Source organism: Pelobates fuscus, chromosome 5, assembly GCF_036172605.1.
Source record: "Pelobates fuscus isolate aPelFus1 chromosome 5, aPelFus1.pri, whole genome shotgun sequence".
In the NCBI taxonomy this organism is placed as follows: Eukaryota; Metazoa; Chordata; class Amphibia; order Anura; family Pelobatidae; genus Pelobates; species Pelobates fuscus.
The window spans coordinates 24,254,940-24,274,093 of NC_086321.1; the positions used below are offsets into that span (position 1 = coordinate 24,254,940).

At 37.9% G+C, this 19,154-nt stretch overlaps 1 protein-coding gene and 1 long non-coding RNA gene across 12 annotated transcripts in view; both read right to left on the reverse strand.

Annotated features, from left to right (window-relative positions):
* Window positions 1-6,524: 6,524 nt before the first annotated feature.
* Window positions 6,525-19,154, reverse strand: part of PPIP5K2 (diphosphoinositol pentakisphosphate kinase 2) — a 77,137-nt gene continuing 64,507 nt past the window's right edge. For 2 of the 11 annotated variants that reach the window (XM_063453653.1, XM_063453648.1), the window contains 5 exons: window positions 14,940-15,059; window positions 14,217-14,279; window positions 11,463-11,609; window positions 9,232-9,354; window positions 6,528-7,635 (listed from right to left, as the gene is read on the reverse strand). In XM_063453653.1, coding sequence (XP_063309723.1) covers window positions 7,511-7,635; window positions 9,232-9,354; window positions 11,463-11,609; window positions 14,217-14,279; window positions 14,940-15,059 — 578 coding nt within the window. In that variant the 3' untranslated portion in view covers window positions 6,528-7,510. Of the gene's footprint in view, window positions 7,636-9,231; window positions 9,355-11,462; window positions 11,610-14,216; window positions 14,280-14,939; window positions 15,060-19,154 lie in introns of all 11 variants that reach the window. The other 9 variants (XM_063453659.1, XM_063453650.1, XM_063453651.1 and 6 more) reach the window with 6 other exon arrangements.
* Window positions 16,389-17,349, reverse strand: LOC134610617 (uncharacterized). The gene is made up of 2 exons (XR_010090866.1): window positions 17,309-17,349; window positions 16,389-17,275 (listed from the first exon to the last, which is right to left on the reverse strand). It is a non-coding gene; the product is annotated as an uncharacterized LOC134610617 (long non-coding RNA).

Genomic DNA, 19,154 nt, shown 5'->3' on the forward strand with positions numbered 1-19,154 from the left:
TACCAGCGTTTCGCACATACTACCAAGCTGCGCACTAAAATAGACTCATTGACTGGCACGCCTGTAACAATCAAACTATGGGTGGGGCTGGAATTGATGCAATGCCAGAACAGACTACCCTCCCAGCTATGACTGGGAGGCTTGACACTCCCGCAACTGAAAATGGACAAACCACTGACAAATTCCACCCTGGCAGTATGGTGTACACTCCTCCCAAAGAACCCGAACCCACTGACCCCCATATTGTACAAACCAGACCTGTCCGGCGGCCTACAGCCACAAGACCTAAAAAAACGTTCAGACCAACGACTGGCCCCTTGTACGCGAGTGGTCCACAAGCCAGAATCTGAAGCCCCTGACTAATATCTACTCTGAGAGAGTACCATCCGGTCTCGACCGATTTCGATACTTCCAAATACAGACCTACTATTCCTCCATTAAGAACAAATCACTCATACACAGAGGACTCACACAATTTGATACAGTCTGCTTAACTAGGACGTATGTACATAGAGGGGTGTCCATCATATACTCAATTTTGCTTCTGGTAGATAACACAATGTCTTTAAAACTCATTGCCAGATGGGAGAGGGACACAAGGGAGACACTGACTGAACAGGAATGGGACAAGATTTTTGCACCGACTCACAAGGGTTTCATAAGCTCTAAATTCAGGAAACATGCTATAAAATATTGACACACTGGTACAGAACCCCAGACTTTCTCCTTTGCATTTATAGCAGGATATCTGAGGAATGCTGGGGGTGTGGGGGCAAACACATGGACAGGGCTACACATCTGGTGGACCTGCTCACCACTCGCCCAATTCTGGAAAAAGGTTCATTCAAAAATCATTAGCATCACAGACTCAGACCTCTGGTTTCAGCTGATGCCCATGCTCTTATACCACATGAGACAACTAATCAAAACATATAAAAAAAAAAAAATCACTGACTGTACATTTGTTGAATGCCGCAAAGTCCTTGATACCCTCCACCTTAGCCACCCATTGCTTTCCACGTAGTGGGTATAAATGCTATGGAGACATTGACCTCAGCCCTGAGAGGCACCACGGATAAATGTGCCTTGATGTGGGTCCCGTGATACGAATTTCTGTCGAAACAGGATGCGACACCTTGACGACTCCTACCAGTACTCATGACTCAGGCTCCAACGCAGGTACCTACCTACACGGAACCAATATCTTCCCCCACCCCTTTTTTTTTCCCTCTCTACCCTCCCCCACCCACCTATCCCCTGTCTGCTCCCCCTTCTCAACTGTCTATCCCACTCCCAGATACATGCCTACCTTAAGCTACACAGGCTTATTAGCCACGTTCTTACAAGCAAATATACAGCTAATTAGATTACTGAGGATGTATATCACACTGCACCTCCATCATGCCTCCCATCCTTAAGAGGCTACACCACCATTAAGCAGGAGCTAGACAAAGTAGCAGATAGCTAACCTGATTAGATTGTTATGGGCAAATGCAAATATTACATGTTTTAGAATGAAATGTTGTATTTCTTAAACTGTGTACTGTGTCTTTAAGAGATATTGCAAACTGACAAGGTGTTAGAAATGGAACATATCGTTTTTCATAGAGGTCTCTTTAAAGGGAAACTCCAGTGCCAGGAAAACAATCCGTTTTCCTGGCACTGGAGGGTCCCTCTCCCTCCCACCCCCCAATTGCTGAAGGGGTGAAAACCCCTTCAGTGACTTAACAGAGGCAGCGACAGGTCCCACGTCGCTGCTTCCTCCTCCCCCTGCTTACGTCGGCCGGTGGACGAGACTGATCTCGCCCGCCAGCCGAGGAGACCCCATAGGAAAGCATTGAAAAAGAATTTCAATGCTTCCCTATGGGGAATAGAGCGACGCTGGAGGTCCTCACACAACCTGTGCTATGAAGTAGGAAGTTCCCTCTAGTGGCTGTCTAATAGACAGCCACTAGGGGAGGACTTAACCCTGCAAGGTAATTATTGCAGTTTAAAAAAAACTGCAATAATTACAGTTGCAGGGTTAAGGGTAGTGGGAGTTGGCACCCAGACCACTCCAATGGGCAGAAGTGGTCTGGGTGCCTGGAGTGTCCCTTTAAGCAATAACCTCTTACCTACCTTCAGTGCATAATATGTTTACGCCATTTTGTCCCAGACGAATTACAATAACGCATAAACAAGGTTCAAGGCTATGCTACGACTCTTTCAGTACACAATATACTGTGGTAACCTTAAGTAGATAAAGATGTTCAGACTTTAAGATGCCATCTTGAACCAAGTCAGGAAAATTTCCATGACGTATACACCCTTTAGTTATGGCCTTGAATGTTTGCCAAATTAAGAGAGGTCCTAAAATGAATAAAGTAAAAGTGTTACTTTTTCATATATGAACTACTGTAACCCTAAAATGAAGACACCCAAGGTATAAATAGGTGTACTTTTAAATGTTAAGGAACAGAGGAGAGACTTGGAGACAAACGCTGCTCCATCTTAAAATGACAGAGAGGCTGACATGTTCAGGAGGGTATGTTAACCTATTAATGATATTTGCAAGCATTTAGTTTAATCTTATAAACTCTGCTATAAATTATTGCAATGGATTTTATATGTCTATATTTATATTTTTATATAATATCTAAAAGACAAAACTTTATTGCTTCCAAGACAATCCTTATTTTATATTGTATTCTCAATTATTTATATATGTTAAATAGAGGATCTCTAACCAACTATATAAAATTATGGCTAAGATATCTGTATGGTTAGCCCTGCTAAGTTCTATGCTTTAAGAAGTTATAGTGGTAAAGGAACCAGCCGCGGTTACAAGATGATATATAAGTGGAGGAGTGGGAAGTGGTTGGTGAAAGGCTAGGAAAAGCCAATTAATAAGGACCATCAGGTATATGGAAACTGCAACCGTACTGTTAGGTATATCCAAAACTTGCTTTCACCCTATAACACACTAGGTCTTAAGTGGCATTGAAACACCTACACACAACAAAATAACAAAGCTTAACAAACGAGAAATAGGAAAAGGAAAGGTAAAGGGAGGAATAAAGTGGTTAAGAAATGTGAATGTTATGCAAGACTACACTAGAACTACGTATACTAAGCTGTATATTGGAAGTAGCTCCTTAATGCTAACTCATTTCACTTTTGTTTGACGCATTCCTGCATGTATGTGCATAATAATACCGGTTTTGTTTCTACTGATAAAATAAAATATTGTAAAAAATAAAAATAATAAAGTATATATATATATACCTCACTTTAGAACATGGAAAAGCAGCATACACTGCCTAAAACCTAGGTGTCAGAGCATTCCCTTATCATTTAGCCATATCTGTATTACCTTATATATTGGCCCCTATAATGTTATTCTCCTTCTTGTTTTACACATGGTAAGGAAAGAGGGGCCTACTTCACACATTTGCCCTGTTTATTTTGGTTCATTAGATCTTTGATCAAACCTAGAGATGTGCTTAAGGCTCTGTTCCAAGTTAGTTTGGTTAATGTGCATAATATGGTTTGTAAAGATACAGTTCTGCATTGTCCTTTTCTTTACATTTTCACATATAGTCCACAGACTAAGAATATGAAAAGGGAAATTTGATATTCTTAAAAGATACCAAGGTGTGCATTTGGTCAATTCAATAGGGCTTTATAAGTGGTCATTTTTTACCTAAACATTTTAGACACCTAGTGGGACTTGTGTATTTTTTTTTTATACAGTTTTCTAGGATTCACAAGCAGAGTATTATAAATAACGCTACTAAGCATTCTCTAGAACAGGTGTAGATAACCTTTGGCACTCCACATGTTGTCAACTTAATCTCCCATAATGCTCTTACACAGCCATAACACTGGCAAAGCATCAAGGGAGATTTAGTACACAACATCTGAAGTGCCAAAGGTTGCCAGCCCATGCTCTATTGACTAGGTCCCATTTACAATCATAACATTATGACATCTCTAAATGAACACAACTGTGCACTGGTAAAGTGTTTCAATATTTTGTTCTAGTCTTAGGCCAAGAGTCTTGGGACTTTAAGTGGTATATCGTTACAAGCCAATAGTTATCAATTTATTTTTCAATTTGTATATTAAACAAGAAGTCTTTTTTTTGTTTGTTTTGTTTTTTTTGTGCTTTCTAATTAGTGCCAATAAAAATCTTACAGCAGAGTATACAACCTAAATTGTTTAGGAGCATACAGTATTTATAGAATTCATGAAGCTAAGTTAAAGGAGCACTAAGGGTCAGGAACAAAAAACATGTATTCCTGACCCTATAGGGTTAAAACCACCATCTAGCCACCCTGGTCCCATCATGCCTCTCTAAATCGAGTAAAATTTTACTTGTATTCAAGCCTGGAGCTGATTGCTTTGTCCCGGATTCCTTTTGACCTGCCCACTGCCTGCTGACATCAGCAGAAGTGGCAGCCTGATCCAATCACAATGCTTCCCCATAGGATTGGCTGAGACTGACAAAGAGGCAGATCAGGGGCAGAGCCAGCACAATTCAGACACAGCCCTGGCCAATCAGCATCTCCTCATAGAGATTCATTGAATAAATGAATCTCCATGAGGAAAGTTCAGTGTCTGCATGCAGAGGGAGGAGATACGGAATGTTTGGATGCATTTTAGGCAGCCATAACCCAGGAAGGATCTCTAACAGCTATCTGAGGAGTGGCCAGTGAAGTTATCACTAAGCTGTAATGTAAACACTGCATTTTCTATGAAAAAATACAGTTTTACAGCAAAAAGCCTGAAGGTAATGATTCTACTCACCAGAACAAATTCAACAAGCTGTAGTTGTTCTGGTGACTATAGTGTCCCTTTAACATCACAAAATAATTTATATATTTTTTTCCAATAAATATTTAGACAACACATACAACAGATTGTTGGTGTTTAATTTACATAGACTATATGTTAAACAACAAACATGGTTCATATATTTATACAGGCAGCTTGTAACCATACAAAAATGTATTTTTTTTTTTTAAATTCATAATGAAAACACCAACACTAATGACAAACATATGTTCTGGTCATTGGTCACATAATTATTATGGAAAAGTAGAACATAAAAAAACATGACCTACTACATACAGAATTGGAATTAAAACAAAAACATTTGGTTGTGCACTAGCTGAGGTGCTGAAAAGCACGTTTCCAAAAGAGTGGAAATAAATCTGTAACATGACCAATATTTATTTTTATTGCAACATATATACCCATAAATGCAGCACTATCACGTTTGGTTTGCCAAAGAACAGAGCAGACTTGTGACCAGCTCAATCATCAATCACTGTAATTGTTGTTGGTTTCAAAAGAAGGATCTCATGAAACACGGCATGCAGAAAGTTGCAATGACAAGAATCAAACTCTGAATCCTTTTCTCCAGTCAGGTGGACTTTATCACAACATAATCCATCCTGCTTAATGTGAAGATTCTTCTCTTTATACAATTCTGATGGAGAATTGGTGTGTAGTGCCTTCAGTGGCAGAACTAATGTAAAGGGGGCCCTGATACAAGTACTTTTTTTGGACCCCACTCTAACCCAAGGAGGACCAAAAAGTAGATCTTTAATGGTTGTGCAACCTCAATATGCTTGGCTAGCTACCATTTTCCCATCCTTGCTTGGTTGTAATTATGAGCAGTGTTTGGGTGTGTGAATGTAAGCATGTTTTAGTATGGATTGTGTGTGTGTATGAACTGTTGCCATTTGAATGCATTAGTGTGTGTGTGTGTGTGTGTGTCACACTGACGTTGTGGGCGTGCGTTGTGTGCAGTGTTGGTATGCAGTGGTGTATTGTGTTGGTGTTTTAATGCTGGGATGTATGAGTATGTACACATACATTGTCACACAAACATACTGACACAGATACACGTGCACAGTGCCACACACATAGATACACACACTTATACTACCAAAAAAAAAAAAAAAAAAACACTGACAGACACATGCACACACACACACATGCACACAAACACAAGTCATTATTTCCATATTCGTAGCCACAGGATTAGGCCTGTGTTAGATGGTGCTGGGCAGAAGTGCATTCAGATCACTTCCTCCCAGCTATCACAGAGCCGCGTGGGGACTAACACTATAGCGTTCCCTTAAATAGAAATGATTGTGCTTCAGTGAAGCATGTATCATTTTAGGAAAACACTGTGTATATTCTGCATTCTTGTCATTCACCCATAGGACACACACAGCTTTATATATCCAGTAAACAAAAAAATACTGACATTTGGGCTGATCACAGATTTGCTTTATATTTAATGGTCCGCACAGACTCACTAAAACTGTTCCAGAACAGTACAATGTGTTTAATTTAATTTAAAAAAAAAAAAGTCTACTATATGCCCCAAAGTAATTTTCAGGATACACAGCAGAAGATATTTTACGAGGATCACAAATACAGAATTCTTACCATCCTTAGACCACTCTGCCTAGCAGATAACATAGTCCAGCAGCTTTATTTCTATTTTGTGCTTATTACAGACACTGAAGGCATGAGTGGCAAAAGCCAGATCCAAGGCTGTATAAATCTGACAAAGAATGATAGTAGATGAAGCTCTACAAAACTAAGGGGGGAGAGAGGAGGAAGGAGAGGTGATCTACCTTCTGACCACCCTTGGTTTTGGTTGCTTATTTCGAAAATTAAATAGATGCCAGATGTGAAATACTACATCTACGCGCTGCGATCAACTCATCTGATTTTAGCCATTAAAAACAATAATATCACTTATTTGCTAGCACAGGTGGCTTTTAATATTATTAGAAGAATATATATTTGGGAAGGATATCCAGGCAGGCAGGACTCACCCTAGCTCTGTGTAAATAAGGGTGTGATTACTTCTACAGCATGGCATTTAATGTTCTGTAACCGTTTACATTTCATTATTATTAATACGATTACAAGGTTAAGCACTATATATTGCTCGCGACACTTTATCATTTTATTTAAACAATGTTACCATAAATACTTTTTTTGTGCAGAAAAACAAATGGAAAAACGATAATCAGCATGGCTTGTACCTATATTACTTGGAGTAAATGATCTGATACTTTACCTTGGCGCTTTGGTACAGGTATCTCAAAGGTTTTACATTTATCGTGGAGATGTTCACAAACATACAGTGCACCTTTCAGTGTAACATGAAAATTGACATTTTACAGTCCAATAAACGTATTTAAAAAAATATAGAAATTTAATTTAAGTTGGTAAGCAACTTGCAAATCGTATTTACACATCAATAAAGCTGCTAGCATATTAGCTATCATTAACTTTACTGGCTATTTACAATGTAAACAAACCATATTTATGATTATTCTTTGTTATGTACAATGAGAGAGGTTGTATTGTAAAAAATAAAAACCGCAAAAAAGCAAAACAAAACCTAGAATATGCATTTTAGTATTGGTGCAGAGAGAACCTCTACTGGTAACAGACTTGTCAAATGCCTAGTCTATTGGGAGATGTCTGCAGTTTTATTTTAAGAACCATGTTTTGAGTTCTCTTGATGTGAAATTGGTTTGTCAGAAACTACTTTGCCACTATTGCTATCTTGAGTGGGGAAGTGATCTGCATCAGAGGTTGAGCTCGTTGTTTCACTGCTCCCTGCAAATGGAGGAGAAAAAAATCAAAATTAAGAAAAGTATAAGCATAGTATATACAACAAGATAGGAAAACAGCTGACTATCTAGAAATAAAAAGATATGCAAAACATAGCGTAAATCCACATAGTGAAATTATGTGCGCTATAAGTAGATGCACTAAAAAGAAGGTAGCGTAATTAGGCACATCAGATGGACAATGGCAGTAACCATTTTGGCAACTTGTTTTATAGCTCTGTCTACTGCAAGGGTGGGGAACCTTCGGCCCTCCATATGTTTTTGACTACATCTACCAAAAATGCTCTAACAGCCATACTGCTAGCAAAGACTTGTCTAATAGACAGTGAGCAAGTCTTTAACATTTAGATTTTCTTGCTAAACTTCAATAAGGTGGGAGCAAGTAAACATTATAGACATTCCGATAAGACTTACTTGGTCAGTGAGTGTTTAAAGGAACATCCAGTGTTATAAGTAAATACATTTGCAATGAGATGATAATGAGCATTTTATTGTCATAGAATAGTCAATTTCTGCAGACTATACTAACTGGAGAGGTTTCTTACCATTTCATTTTTCCTTCTACATTATTAACACACAAAGCCTAGGAAGTTTTTATCGCCGTTTGATTACTTGTGTTTGCTGGTAGCAGTCCTAATATTACGTCAGTTTTGACAGATGGTAACACAATGCATGTCTCTTACTATCTATGCCAGTAATGTTCACCAGATTCCTCTGTGAACTACAATGCACAAGGAAACTATTGGCTGTGTGCATTTTAGTGACCCTGAAGTCTACACAGAGCCATGCATGACTTACAAGAAGCAAACTTTACATAATTTCTACTGCACTACTGCCGCTGTATGAGAGAGAATTCCTTTGTGAAAAATCTCTGTATTTGTGTCTAATGAGCTGAAAATACTTTTCTTAAAATGATTTATCTACAAAAATTCTCATGGTGACTCATGTAGATAATTTTTTTGCTAACAGATTGTGATCATTTGACCTACTTATTCTAAAGAATTAAATCGAGGAGTTGTTTGTTATTATTGCAAATATCATACAAATCATCAGCCTACTGCATTAAGAAGTCAGGGGCCTATAGGTATCTTTCGATATTCACCAATGGTTGGAGGTACATCCGACTACACCAATACAGCATATGGCATAGGTGAAAGTTCTAAGTGTTGAGTAAATATATATTACCCCCTTCCCTATATATTGCCAGGGCACTGGGAGCACTTCATGTTTCTCCAGACTATGGTATGTTTCAGTCCTCACCAGGACTTTTATCAAGATATCTAGAAGTCAGTATAGACAAAGCATGCAAAGAACTGGGGAGACAAAACAATGTTTTGGCTTCCCCTCCTCATTTTCAATGCTTGCCCTTGTGAACCAGATTGGTGATTTCATTAGCCGACTCTTTAATAACCGGGATTTTTAGGACAAAAAAAAAAAAAAAGGTTAACACGTGTTTATGGATGATTCTCAATGTTTTGGTCAATGATGTAAATTCCCCATTTAAAAATGAATACATCTCATTAAAAAAAAAAAAAAAAAAAAAAAAAAAGGTGTCTGAGTTTTTATGTAGAAATTTACTTACGCAAAGTAACAGAGTCTGGCATTTCAACATCAGAAGGAAACAATGGTGTTGGAAGGATTTTCGTCGGGGTGTAGGTATTTAGAGATACTTTCCTGCCACCAACGCTATAGTACCCAGGAGTAGCTGCCACAAGATAATAGATAATACAAATAAAAATCTATATAAAGAACTACTGCAATATTTGCTTTAAATAAGACCTCAATACAACCACAAACAGCTGTGAGCATCCACACTCTACATGGCACCATTGTAGTGGGAAGGCCTTGTGTGGTTTAGCAGTTTGTCGATAACAAGTAGTGTATATGCATGTTCTAGAAAGAGATTTAGTAGGTGACGCACATATCCATAAAGTATTAACCAACTCTTACTAGAAATGTACAGATTGCAATTGCAACGTATTCCTACTTGTGCTCAGGAATGACAGCGAATGCAGACATTCATTGACATGCTGTGCTTTTAAAGGAAGTATATCGCTAAATAAAACAAGTTATGATCGATGTAGCGTTCTGGTGTATTTCAGGAATTGAATGAGCAGAGTTAGCTTTTGGCCATGCTGATTCAATACACTGAAACGGTTGACTTCTCTAGACATATTAAAGCATAGACTCCAGAACCATCTTTCCATTCATAGCTTTCAAGGCTATTAATCTCTAACCACACACGCCCTTGTGTAATAGGATATAATAAGTGTAAAGCACTTTTAAAATATGCTGAATAATAACAGGGCTCAAAATGTCCACTCATCATTTGCAAGAGAAAAATCTCTGTGGCTGTTTGAAGTGAGCACCTTAATAAAAAGGGATTGTATATCGGATATCTGAAGCCATGACGAGTGGTGCTAAAGGCACCCGAACCACTTAATCTCAATGCCCCTCTAAGTGCAGCCAAGCCACTTCATCTCAATGCCCCTCTAAGTGCAGCCAAGCCACTTCATCTCAATGCCCCTCTACAGACTGCAAAACCACTTCATCTCAATGCCCCTCTAAGTGCAGCCAAGCCACTTCATCTCAATGCCCCTCTACAGACTGCAAAACCACTTCATCTCAATGCCCCTCTACAGACAGCAAAACCACTTCATCTCAATGCCCCTCTACAGACCGCAAAACCACTTCATCTCAATGCCCCTCTACAGACCGCAAAACCACTTCATCTCAATGCCCCTCTACAGACCGCAAAACCTCTTCATCTCAATGCCCCTCTACAGACCGCAAAACCACTTCATCTCAATGCCCCTCTACAGACAGCAAAACCACTTCATCTCAATGCCCCTCTACAGACAGCAAAACCACTTCATCTCAATGTCCCTCTCTCCCATTTTAACTCTGCAGCTGAAAGCATTGATGTTCTGCATGTACGGCAATCGTTTCTTTGCAGGGTTAACCTGCCTTTAGAGGCACTTCTGTATAATAATACAGTTAAACTCTGCTATTTCTATCATGTGGTCTCACAGAGATCATCTGATTGGTGCAGTGTGGCATTTTACTGCGCATGCACCCTTGCTTTCCTTTTGGTAATTTCAGACAGAGAAATTGCGACAAAGCTGCGAGGGATGAAAGTTAAGTAAAATACCTTCAACCCATGCAGTGTTGACCAGGGCACAATCGTGTCAGGAACACGTATATGTATTCCTAACACTATGGTGTTCTTTTAAATAATAAACATACTGCCAGTCAGTCACTAGCTCTCACCCAACTCCAGTGTTGTGCAAGGAGTACTTTAAATGCTGCAGAATATAGCCTCCACACCTCCCAAACAGACTGACAGATAATAGGGGAGAGAGATCCTAAATTAGTTCATTTCTCTCCCTCTTTATAATTTGCACACATTTAATTATCAATGACAGTGAAGTTAATTTATTTCACCGTCATTAACTTTTAAAAAGATGTACTATTTTAAATCATGATTACAATTAGATCTGTATATTGTGCTTGCAAATTTGCCTGTAAATGCATAGCAGAAAATGTATTTGATTTTTTTTCTGACTTCCTTAAGTTACAGGACCCATATTGTGTGATACTTCACTATCTATTGTGGGGGAGGGCAGCTTTGTACGCCGTCACCCTGTCCATATCCAGGTCACAGAGTAAGAAGAGGTTTAGTAGTGGCAAGTTATTTGTAGGCCAGGCTTGGAATAGAAATTTTGAGCTCTGTTAACCATTATTACCATATACAAGTCATACATCACACTGCTGGTTCTATATCAATAATATGAATACAGAAAGGTACTGTACATGGAGATGCCGATGGTGTATCCAGGAAAGAATCCGATGAAGGAACCGCAATAGCAGAGAGAAATTCATCCACCTGCTTCAATGACAGGGAGTTGTGAAGGGTCTCTAAGGGACAAATTGAAGGCACCATGGAGTACAGCTCAAATCCTGAAAAACAGTGTTTGCATGGTTACATTTCAGTGCATCAATGGTGGTGTGAGATTCTGGAGTAATGGATTGTGCTCGTAACAGGACTATACCAATAATAATAATAATAATAATACCCACATCAGTTATTACACACGATATATATTATCAGCACTTACTGTACGCTACATATCTCTGGTGCAGTTAATTTTGTTGAGCAAAGATAATTGTGTAATATTGCTTTTCCTTCTCAACACCAATAATACATACTTATGATGTGCAAGTTTTATATCTATCCGTCTTGTTCCCAGCTGCAAACATAGATTTCCATTATTTGCTAGTTAACGCTTTTATTAAAAACCTTCACGTGGAAAAAACACTTCTCATCGAATCATATACAGTTTTGGAGATGTAAAATTGTATAAAGCAGCAGGTCCAACATGTTTCCAACCATACCATTAGCCATGTATTACCTTTTTTGTTTACATGTTTGTATGTGAACACACACCACTTATCGAGTGGCTACATTGCTGCAGACAGTTCGAGCAGTTTCAGGTTAAAAAAAAAAAAAAACTGATCAGGTACAAGATCCCCCAGTTCACTTGTCAATATCTAGCAACACAAAATCCATGGTCTACCAGAATTGCTGAAATGGCAGATAACGTGATTCAAGAAACTAAAATATGAGTTAGTCAAATAGAAGGGCCAGTCACAATTAGATGTCACTATTTGGCCTTCAAAATCTCAATCTCTCCAATATTATGTTACTGCTTGTATGATAAAAATGAGAAATACTCATTCAATCAGACATTAAGGAGACTTTACAGAAGTCATTTTTTGATGGAGTGAAGCATATTTCTTGAGTGAGCAATAGAAAAGGAGGACCGAAAAATAAATAAATTTGAAAACGGAACAAGCACAAAGATAGAAAATAGAATTGGAATGGGGGAGTAGGAAGATCCCAAGAACCAGAGACCATGGGAGCTAAAAAAGAAAACTAGGTGAGACGCAGCATGTAGGTTATGGCCTGTGGCAAAATGTTTAAGAACAAGACATCAGGTAATAGATGGCGGACAGGCACAGAAAAAGGAAAAGGCCTAAAAAGGTTTCCAGAAAAGCAAACTCAAGATAAAAGAAAGAACTGGAATAATAGAATTCCGTAGCTAAGGAAAAAATGTGATATGTAAACACGGGGTTTGTGCGATAATATTTTTGCGTTTATTTTTACAGGTTAATTCAGGAAATGGCAGTCTATGGCAGAGTGGAGATTTAAAGAAGCTAAAACTCTCGCAATATCAGCAATTCTAAAATGTATTCAACTACCAGCCTACTAGGGTCATATACAGACTCTGCTTGAGTGGAGGGACACAAAAAGAAATGTTAGCATAAAACAAAGTTAAAGGATCACTATAGGGTCAGAAACACAAACATGTATTCCTGACCCTATAGTGAAAACCTACCATTTTAGTAAGGCAATCAAAAAAATAATGTAAAATGAGCAAGGAAGATTGACAGTCTAAAGACCCATTTTTTACTCCAATCAGAGCACCCCATGTAGAAAGTCTTCTGATGTAGCTAGCTAGCATTGTGTACCTCCATTGTGAGGGCATTTAAACATCAAGCTTGTATTGAACTTTATAGTCACTTCTTCCTATTGTCCACCAAACGACAAAATAAACAGGATATCTGGACAAGAGTCCCAGATTAGTTATGAATAGGTTTCTGGTGGGTATGCACATACAAAGCAATAACCAAAGCATACATCCTACGCAATGAACTATATGCACCAAGAACCAACTGTGCAGAATATATCCAAGAACGGGTATTGCAAATGTTTGTGATGGTGAAGTCCATACATCAGAGGGAGAAAAAAAAATATATATATATATAAAAACATGAAAAATGTATTTCCTATAAACATTTGGAGATATGGCATTACTACTTTTGGTAGTCTAAGTTTACAAAACAAGGGTTATCCATTCTTAAATGATCAATATTGTTAAGAATTGCCATTTGAAAACCACTCAACGAGAACTCTAATTCTAAAATATTATATAAATGTTCGTTTTCTGACATTTACACAATTTTGTATATTTAGGTCATGCAAAGTCTAAGAAATCGCTCAAAAGGCTAGAAATTAGAGATTTATATAGCCCAGCTGAATAAATACCTGAAATAGAAGATGTAAGTTAACATGAAACAAGCATGGCAAGTTCTCAACCAGTTTTAAAAACGTTTAAAAGTTGACCAAATACAAAAATAACCACAATGGTTAATACAGATTACACGGAAATTAAATGGTTAATAAAGGAATAATATGATTAATACAATGTATCATTGCTGATTAATGGCAATGTTTATCTTTCTTTGCTAAATATGAAACAAATTTATTATGTAAATGACCATGGTCAAAAAAAAAAAGTCTAAAAATATAGATTTTTTTGATTTTTTTTTTTTTTAGTAACATAATTGATTGTGAAAGGTGACTTCCATGGTGAGATGATCACTCGAGAAGATTTACATCCCAGGTTTAAGAAAAATAAATGTAAAAAAATTAAATGATAATAAAAAAAAAAAAAATTAAATAAATGAAGCGAGGGGGTATTGTTTGAAATAAACAAAACATACCATTGGTTGGGTGTCGAGCAAATGAGACAGAAAATCGTTTAACAGCAGAGCTGCGTGTGGCGTCTAAGAAAGAGAAAAAAAGGTACCTGAAATTCATAACAGCTACCAAACAAAAGAATTTAGAAAAAAAAAATATATAAGTGAGGAAGAAAAAAAAATAAATAAAAAAAAAATTAATTTAAAAGTCCGTATTTTGAACTGTGTTAGAATTCAGCAGCATGCAGTGCTCGCCACAGCAAATTAATGTACAGAAAAATATTTAAATGTTCTCATAAACAGGGAAGTGGCTGTTTTGGAAAACCAGGGTAATCTCAAGTTGGATGTCAACAAGATTAAATTAAAAGTAATGTTTAATATCTGTGAACCTAAATCCTTGGATTGCATATTTTTCTATATTAGGCTATATCTATATGACGGTTTAACTAACCACTAAATAAGTATTTTAGCAAATTATTCATCTATGATTAATGTTCTCAGAGCCAATGAGATGTTCCTCTGCAACATGTGAAGAATTTACCGTATCTTCGGGATTTGAAAAAAAATATATAAAAGAAAAACTGATCAAAATTGTAATGTGCAGATAAAGTCCCAAGTGGTTTGATAAAGCATACACCATACTCTTGTTCAGAATTCTTTGCGAGTGTGCCATCAATCAGTATTTAAATACTAGTTCCAGAAGCTATTGCTTTTGCTAGGACTTTGTGCATAAATGAGTGCACATACCATCAATGCAGCCAGAGGTGGTCAGCTTTTTACGATGAGCACGAGCATAATCCAGGAGATTAGGTGCACTTGAAGAGCCACCAAGAACGGAAGTGCTAAACAGACCCGCACAGTGAGACCCTAGTGGAAGTTAGAGAAGACACATACAAACAACCTGGTGTTCCTCTAGTAACATTAGTGATGCATGCAACATGCAAGGTAACCTAGATGTTTCCATGTTGATAAAAAGTACAGACTGTAAGAATGACATCAAAATATATATTTCCTTTTATATCCTGTGCCATCTTCTGCTCTATAACGCATGACTTTATTTAATTAGTTTACATCTGGTACAACTGAACATGGCATAGCCATAATGTCCCTTGTACCTATATCATTACAATAAGTCTTATAGAGGTAAGTGGGTAAATTAAGATGCACAAACCTTTCAGGAATGTAAATTAGCAATTTGTACATAATATATTTAATATGGTGTATGGCTTATAACTTGATCAGATAGGATTTATAAAAGTAAAAAAAGCTTTGAAGGTCCTCTGTGCGTAACTTACAATGAAACATCTCAATCCATCACTGGGAGTACTCTGAATGAGCTGCAAATGTTTTAAGATGCATGTAGGTGCACCTTGGAAGAAACCTCAGGTAATTATAACCTTCAACCTGAAGTTATTGAGCGAAGTGTATTGATTACATTTGTATCCTTACCTGAAACTACTTTAAAACGTATAATTCAAAACAACTCAGGCAAAGTTTTGTAAGCCTTTATTAACTTAATCCAAATAAACTACAAACCTTTTAGGGTGTAAGGGCTCTAAAAAGTTTTGTTTTCCATGTGTTGGGTTTCATTTACCCAACTTAATGGTATATATCTGAACAGCCGCAGACCCTTGACATATAAAGCTGATCTTACCAGAAAAAACATGCAACCATGGTGTCTGAACGGGTCTTACATTTAGTATAGTAATCTACCAAGCTATCTCACCAGTAATAAGAATAAAAATATCTATAACCATAGAAGAAAATACGACTTGATAGGAGGCAGAATCCCAGAATGAGGTGGGGGTGGGGAGTAATTTAAACACAAGCAGGGACCCTAAAACATATGTGTATACACATATACACACACACTGCAAGTTGGAATTTGAGAAGACCTTGTTTTATATGCAAATGAGCACAGACATGCATTTCTGTAGATACCCTTAGCAGTGAACACTTTTTTTTTTTTTTAAACCAAAGCATGGACTATGATCCAAAAGGATCAGTGACCAGAAACTTGCTATGGACTACAGTTTCAAACGTGTGGATCTCCCCAGCATGTTATTGGCTCTGGTATGAAAGTTGAAGTAGCTCTAAGAGTTATCAGCGATGTATGAAAAAGCGGTGGTAGTCCAAAAACCTTTGGTTGGGAGTAATTTTTGCCCATTCTTCACAGTAGATTTCCCCCCCCCCCTCCCAGTGGTTCAGGTTGGATGGGAATCACTTGTGGACTGCAATTATCACATAGTGCCACAGAATTTCAAAATTATTTAAATAAGGTCTTTAGCTGGACCACTGTTGGATCTTAAAGTTTTTGTTTTTCAGCCACTTTAAAATTGCCTTTCATCAGTGCCCTGCTGTAATGTAATGTGAAACTTTCTCCCAAGCTTCAGCTTTTTTAGCATTGTGTTTTCCTCCATCAATTTTTCCTACAAATCTAACAAAATTCTCAGATTCTGATGTTCAAAGGCACTCCTGTTAAGTGTTGCTGCCACCACCATACTTCACTGTAGGTAAAGTGATGTTCTATGGACAGCATTTTCAATACATATAGAAGTTTGAATGGTGGATAAAAAGCTCTGTCTTGGTCTCATCTGACCATAAGAACTTTTTCCATGGTGAGTCAGTCAGTCTCCTCCTTTATATCCAACTCCAGATGTGCTTAAATAAAGGTAGGATATGAGCAAGAAAATCTGTCAGTATCTTTTAACAGAAATGATCTACCAACTTTTGGCAATAATGATGCGACCAATAGCATCATTGTTTCTAAGTGTTCATCACGTCTACCTCAACAGATACCGACCTCAATGCTCATCACGTCTACCTCAACAGATACCGACCTCAATTCTCATTACATCTACCTCAACAGATACCGACCTCAATGCTCATTAGGTCTACCTCAACAGATACCGACCTCAATGCTCATTAGGTCTACCTCAACAGATACCGACCTCAATGCTCATCACTTCTACCTCAACAGATACCGACCTCAATGCTCATTAGGTCTACCTCAACAGATACCGACCTCAATGCTCATCACGTCTACCTCAACAGATACCGACCTCAATGCTCATCACATCTACCTCAATACCGACCTCAATGCTCATTAGGTCTACCTCAACAGATACCGACCTCAATGCTCATTAGGTCTACCTCAGATACCGACCTCAATGCTCATCACGTCTACCTCAACAGATACCGACCTCAATGCTCATCACATCTACCTCAATACCGACCTCAATGCTCATTACGTCTACCTCAACAGATACCGACCTCAATGCTCATCACATCTACCTCAATACCGACCTTTTTTTTATTATTTTTCTTCACAATGTTTCCCAACTTAATATATCTTAATATAATTTGAGTTTAAATGTTTCCAGATAAAGTAGCAAACAAAATGAAGTTTCAATATACCGACTGGCAGTAAAATGCGATAATTGTTCAGTAGTCTTAATAATATTGCAAGGCATTGGAAATATGTAAGTACACACCCACATACAGAGATAAAATATACTAAGACAATATAAACAAGTGAATAACCATGTGAGAAATATTAATGGAACACTCCAAGCACCATAACTGCTACAGTGCGCAGTACTTATTATGGTGCCAGGAGTTCCCTGCCACCCCCAACGTAAATATTCATTTTTTTTGTTTTCAGTTCTCTGTTAGTTGAAGACAGCAAGGCGAATTGTTAGAGTAGGATTCACCCAAGAGGTCTAACCTTGACGTGGCAGGTGAGCTTACACTTAAATGGCCATTGGAGTAAGACTAGAAAATCCTCCGTTATTTAAATGTGCATAGGGATCTGGGATAGTTTGCAAGTTACTCTTATCTGGGGTCCATCGAGTAAGTCACTACTGCCGGTGAAAGGAGGGAGCCCCTGTAAGGAGCTTCTGTTGGCCCTTCAGAGCCAAGTCCTGCCATGCTCTCAGTCAAGGAGCTAAGCCAAACACCAGCAGGCGTAGCTCAGAGCGGACAGCTCATAGAGGCATGAAGTGGCACGTGGCGCAGCCTAGGTAAGAAGTTGAACCATTAGCAATTTGGTGGATGTGTGCTAGGGCACTCCAGTCACCAGAAACACTACAGCATGCTGCAATAGTTATGGTGCTTAAAGCGCTCTTTTAATTCAGTTACTATATGTATAGGTTGAACGCCTATATTCCAGAAAACTAAACTGTATCAGAATCGAATGTAAAAGGCAAAGCTAAGAAATGGGCAAACCCAATACAACATAATTTAATTACTTGTAGATTTTTTGTTTCAGCCAGCCCGTCAGAATAATAATTCTTTTAAACTACATGTGAACTAATCGATTAATTTAAGATTTACCTATGGAGACCTATTAACTGAATAATAATCCACAGGAATATCCCAGACAAATTGATTCCACGGTTTTGTAGTAAAAGGATTTTGATTTGAACAAACTGGCTCAAACACTTTTGTGCACCAGTCTAATAAACAGATGAAAAGCACTCTAAATACATTGAGTAAAGCACAATTTAAAAGAAACCATTTAATCTACTTGTACTCTTTGATAGAATTCTGTATCAGGTGGAACATTGGACCCTCTACAAATACCATCCAATGCATATTAAACAGACTTTAATCACTGACCCGAGAAACACAGCCTGATTTTTTGGCTAGGCCCTGATTCTCCACTTAATGCCGGATTTTATTTTGGATGGCAAAAATTCCATTCAGCCTGATTAACCTTGCATTTGTATTTGTCTGCCTATTCATACTGTTCACTACAAACCATCAATGTCCACCGAACTCTGTTAAGGAAACTTTGTCAAACAAGTATTAGGATAAATGAAGACTAACTGAATTACAACCAACGGGTCACGTCTCACATCTCTGCACCATCTGGCACGAGGATTGCATCAGTTAAAATACATATAAATAGAAGTGTGCTTTGTGTGCCCAGTAACAACTTCATTAATTTTCTGACATTTA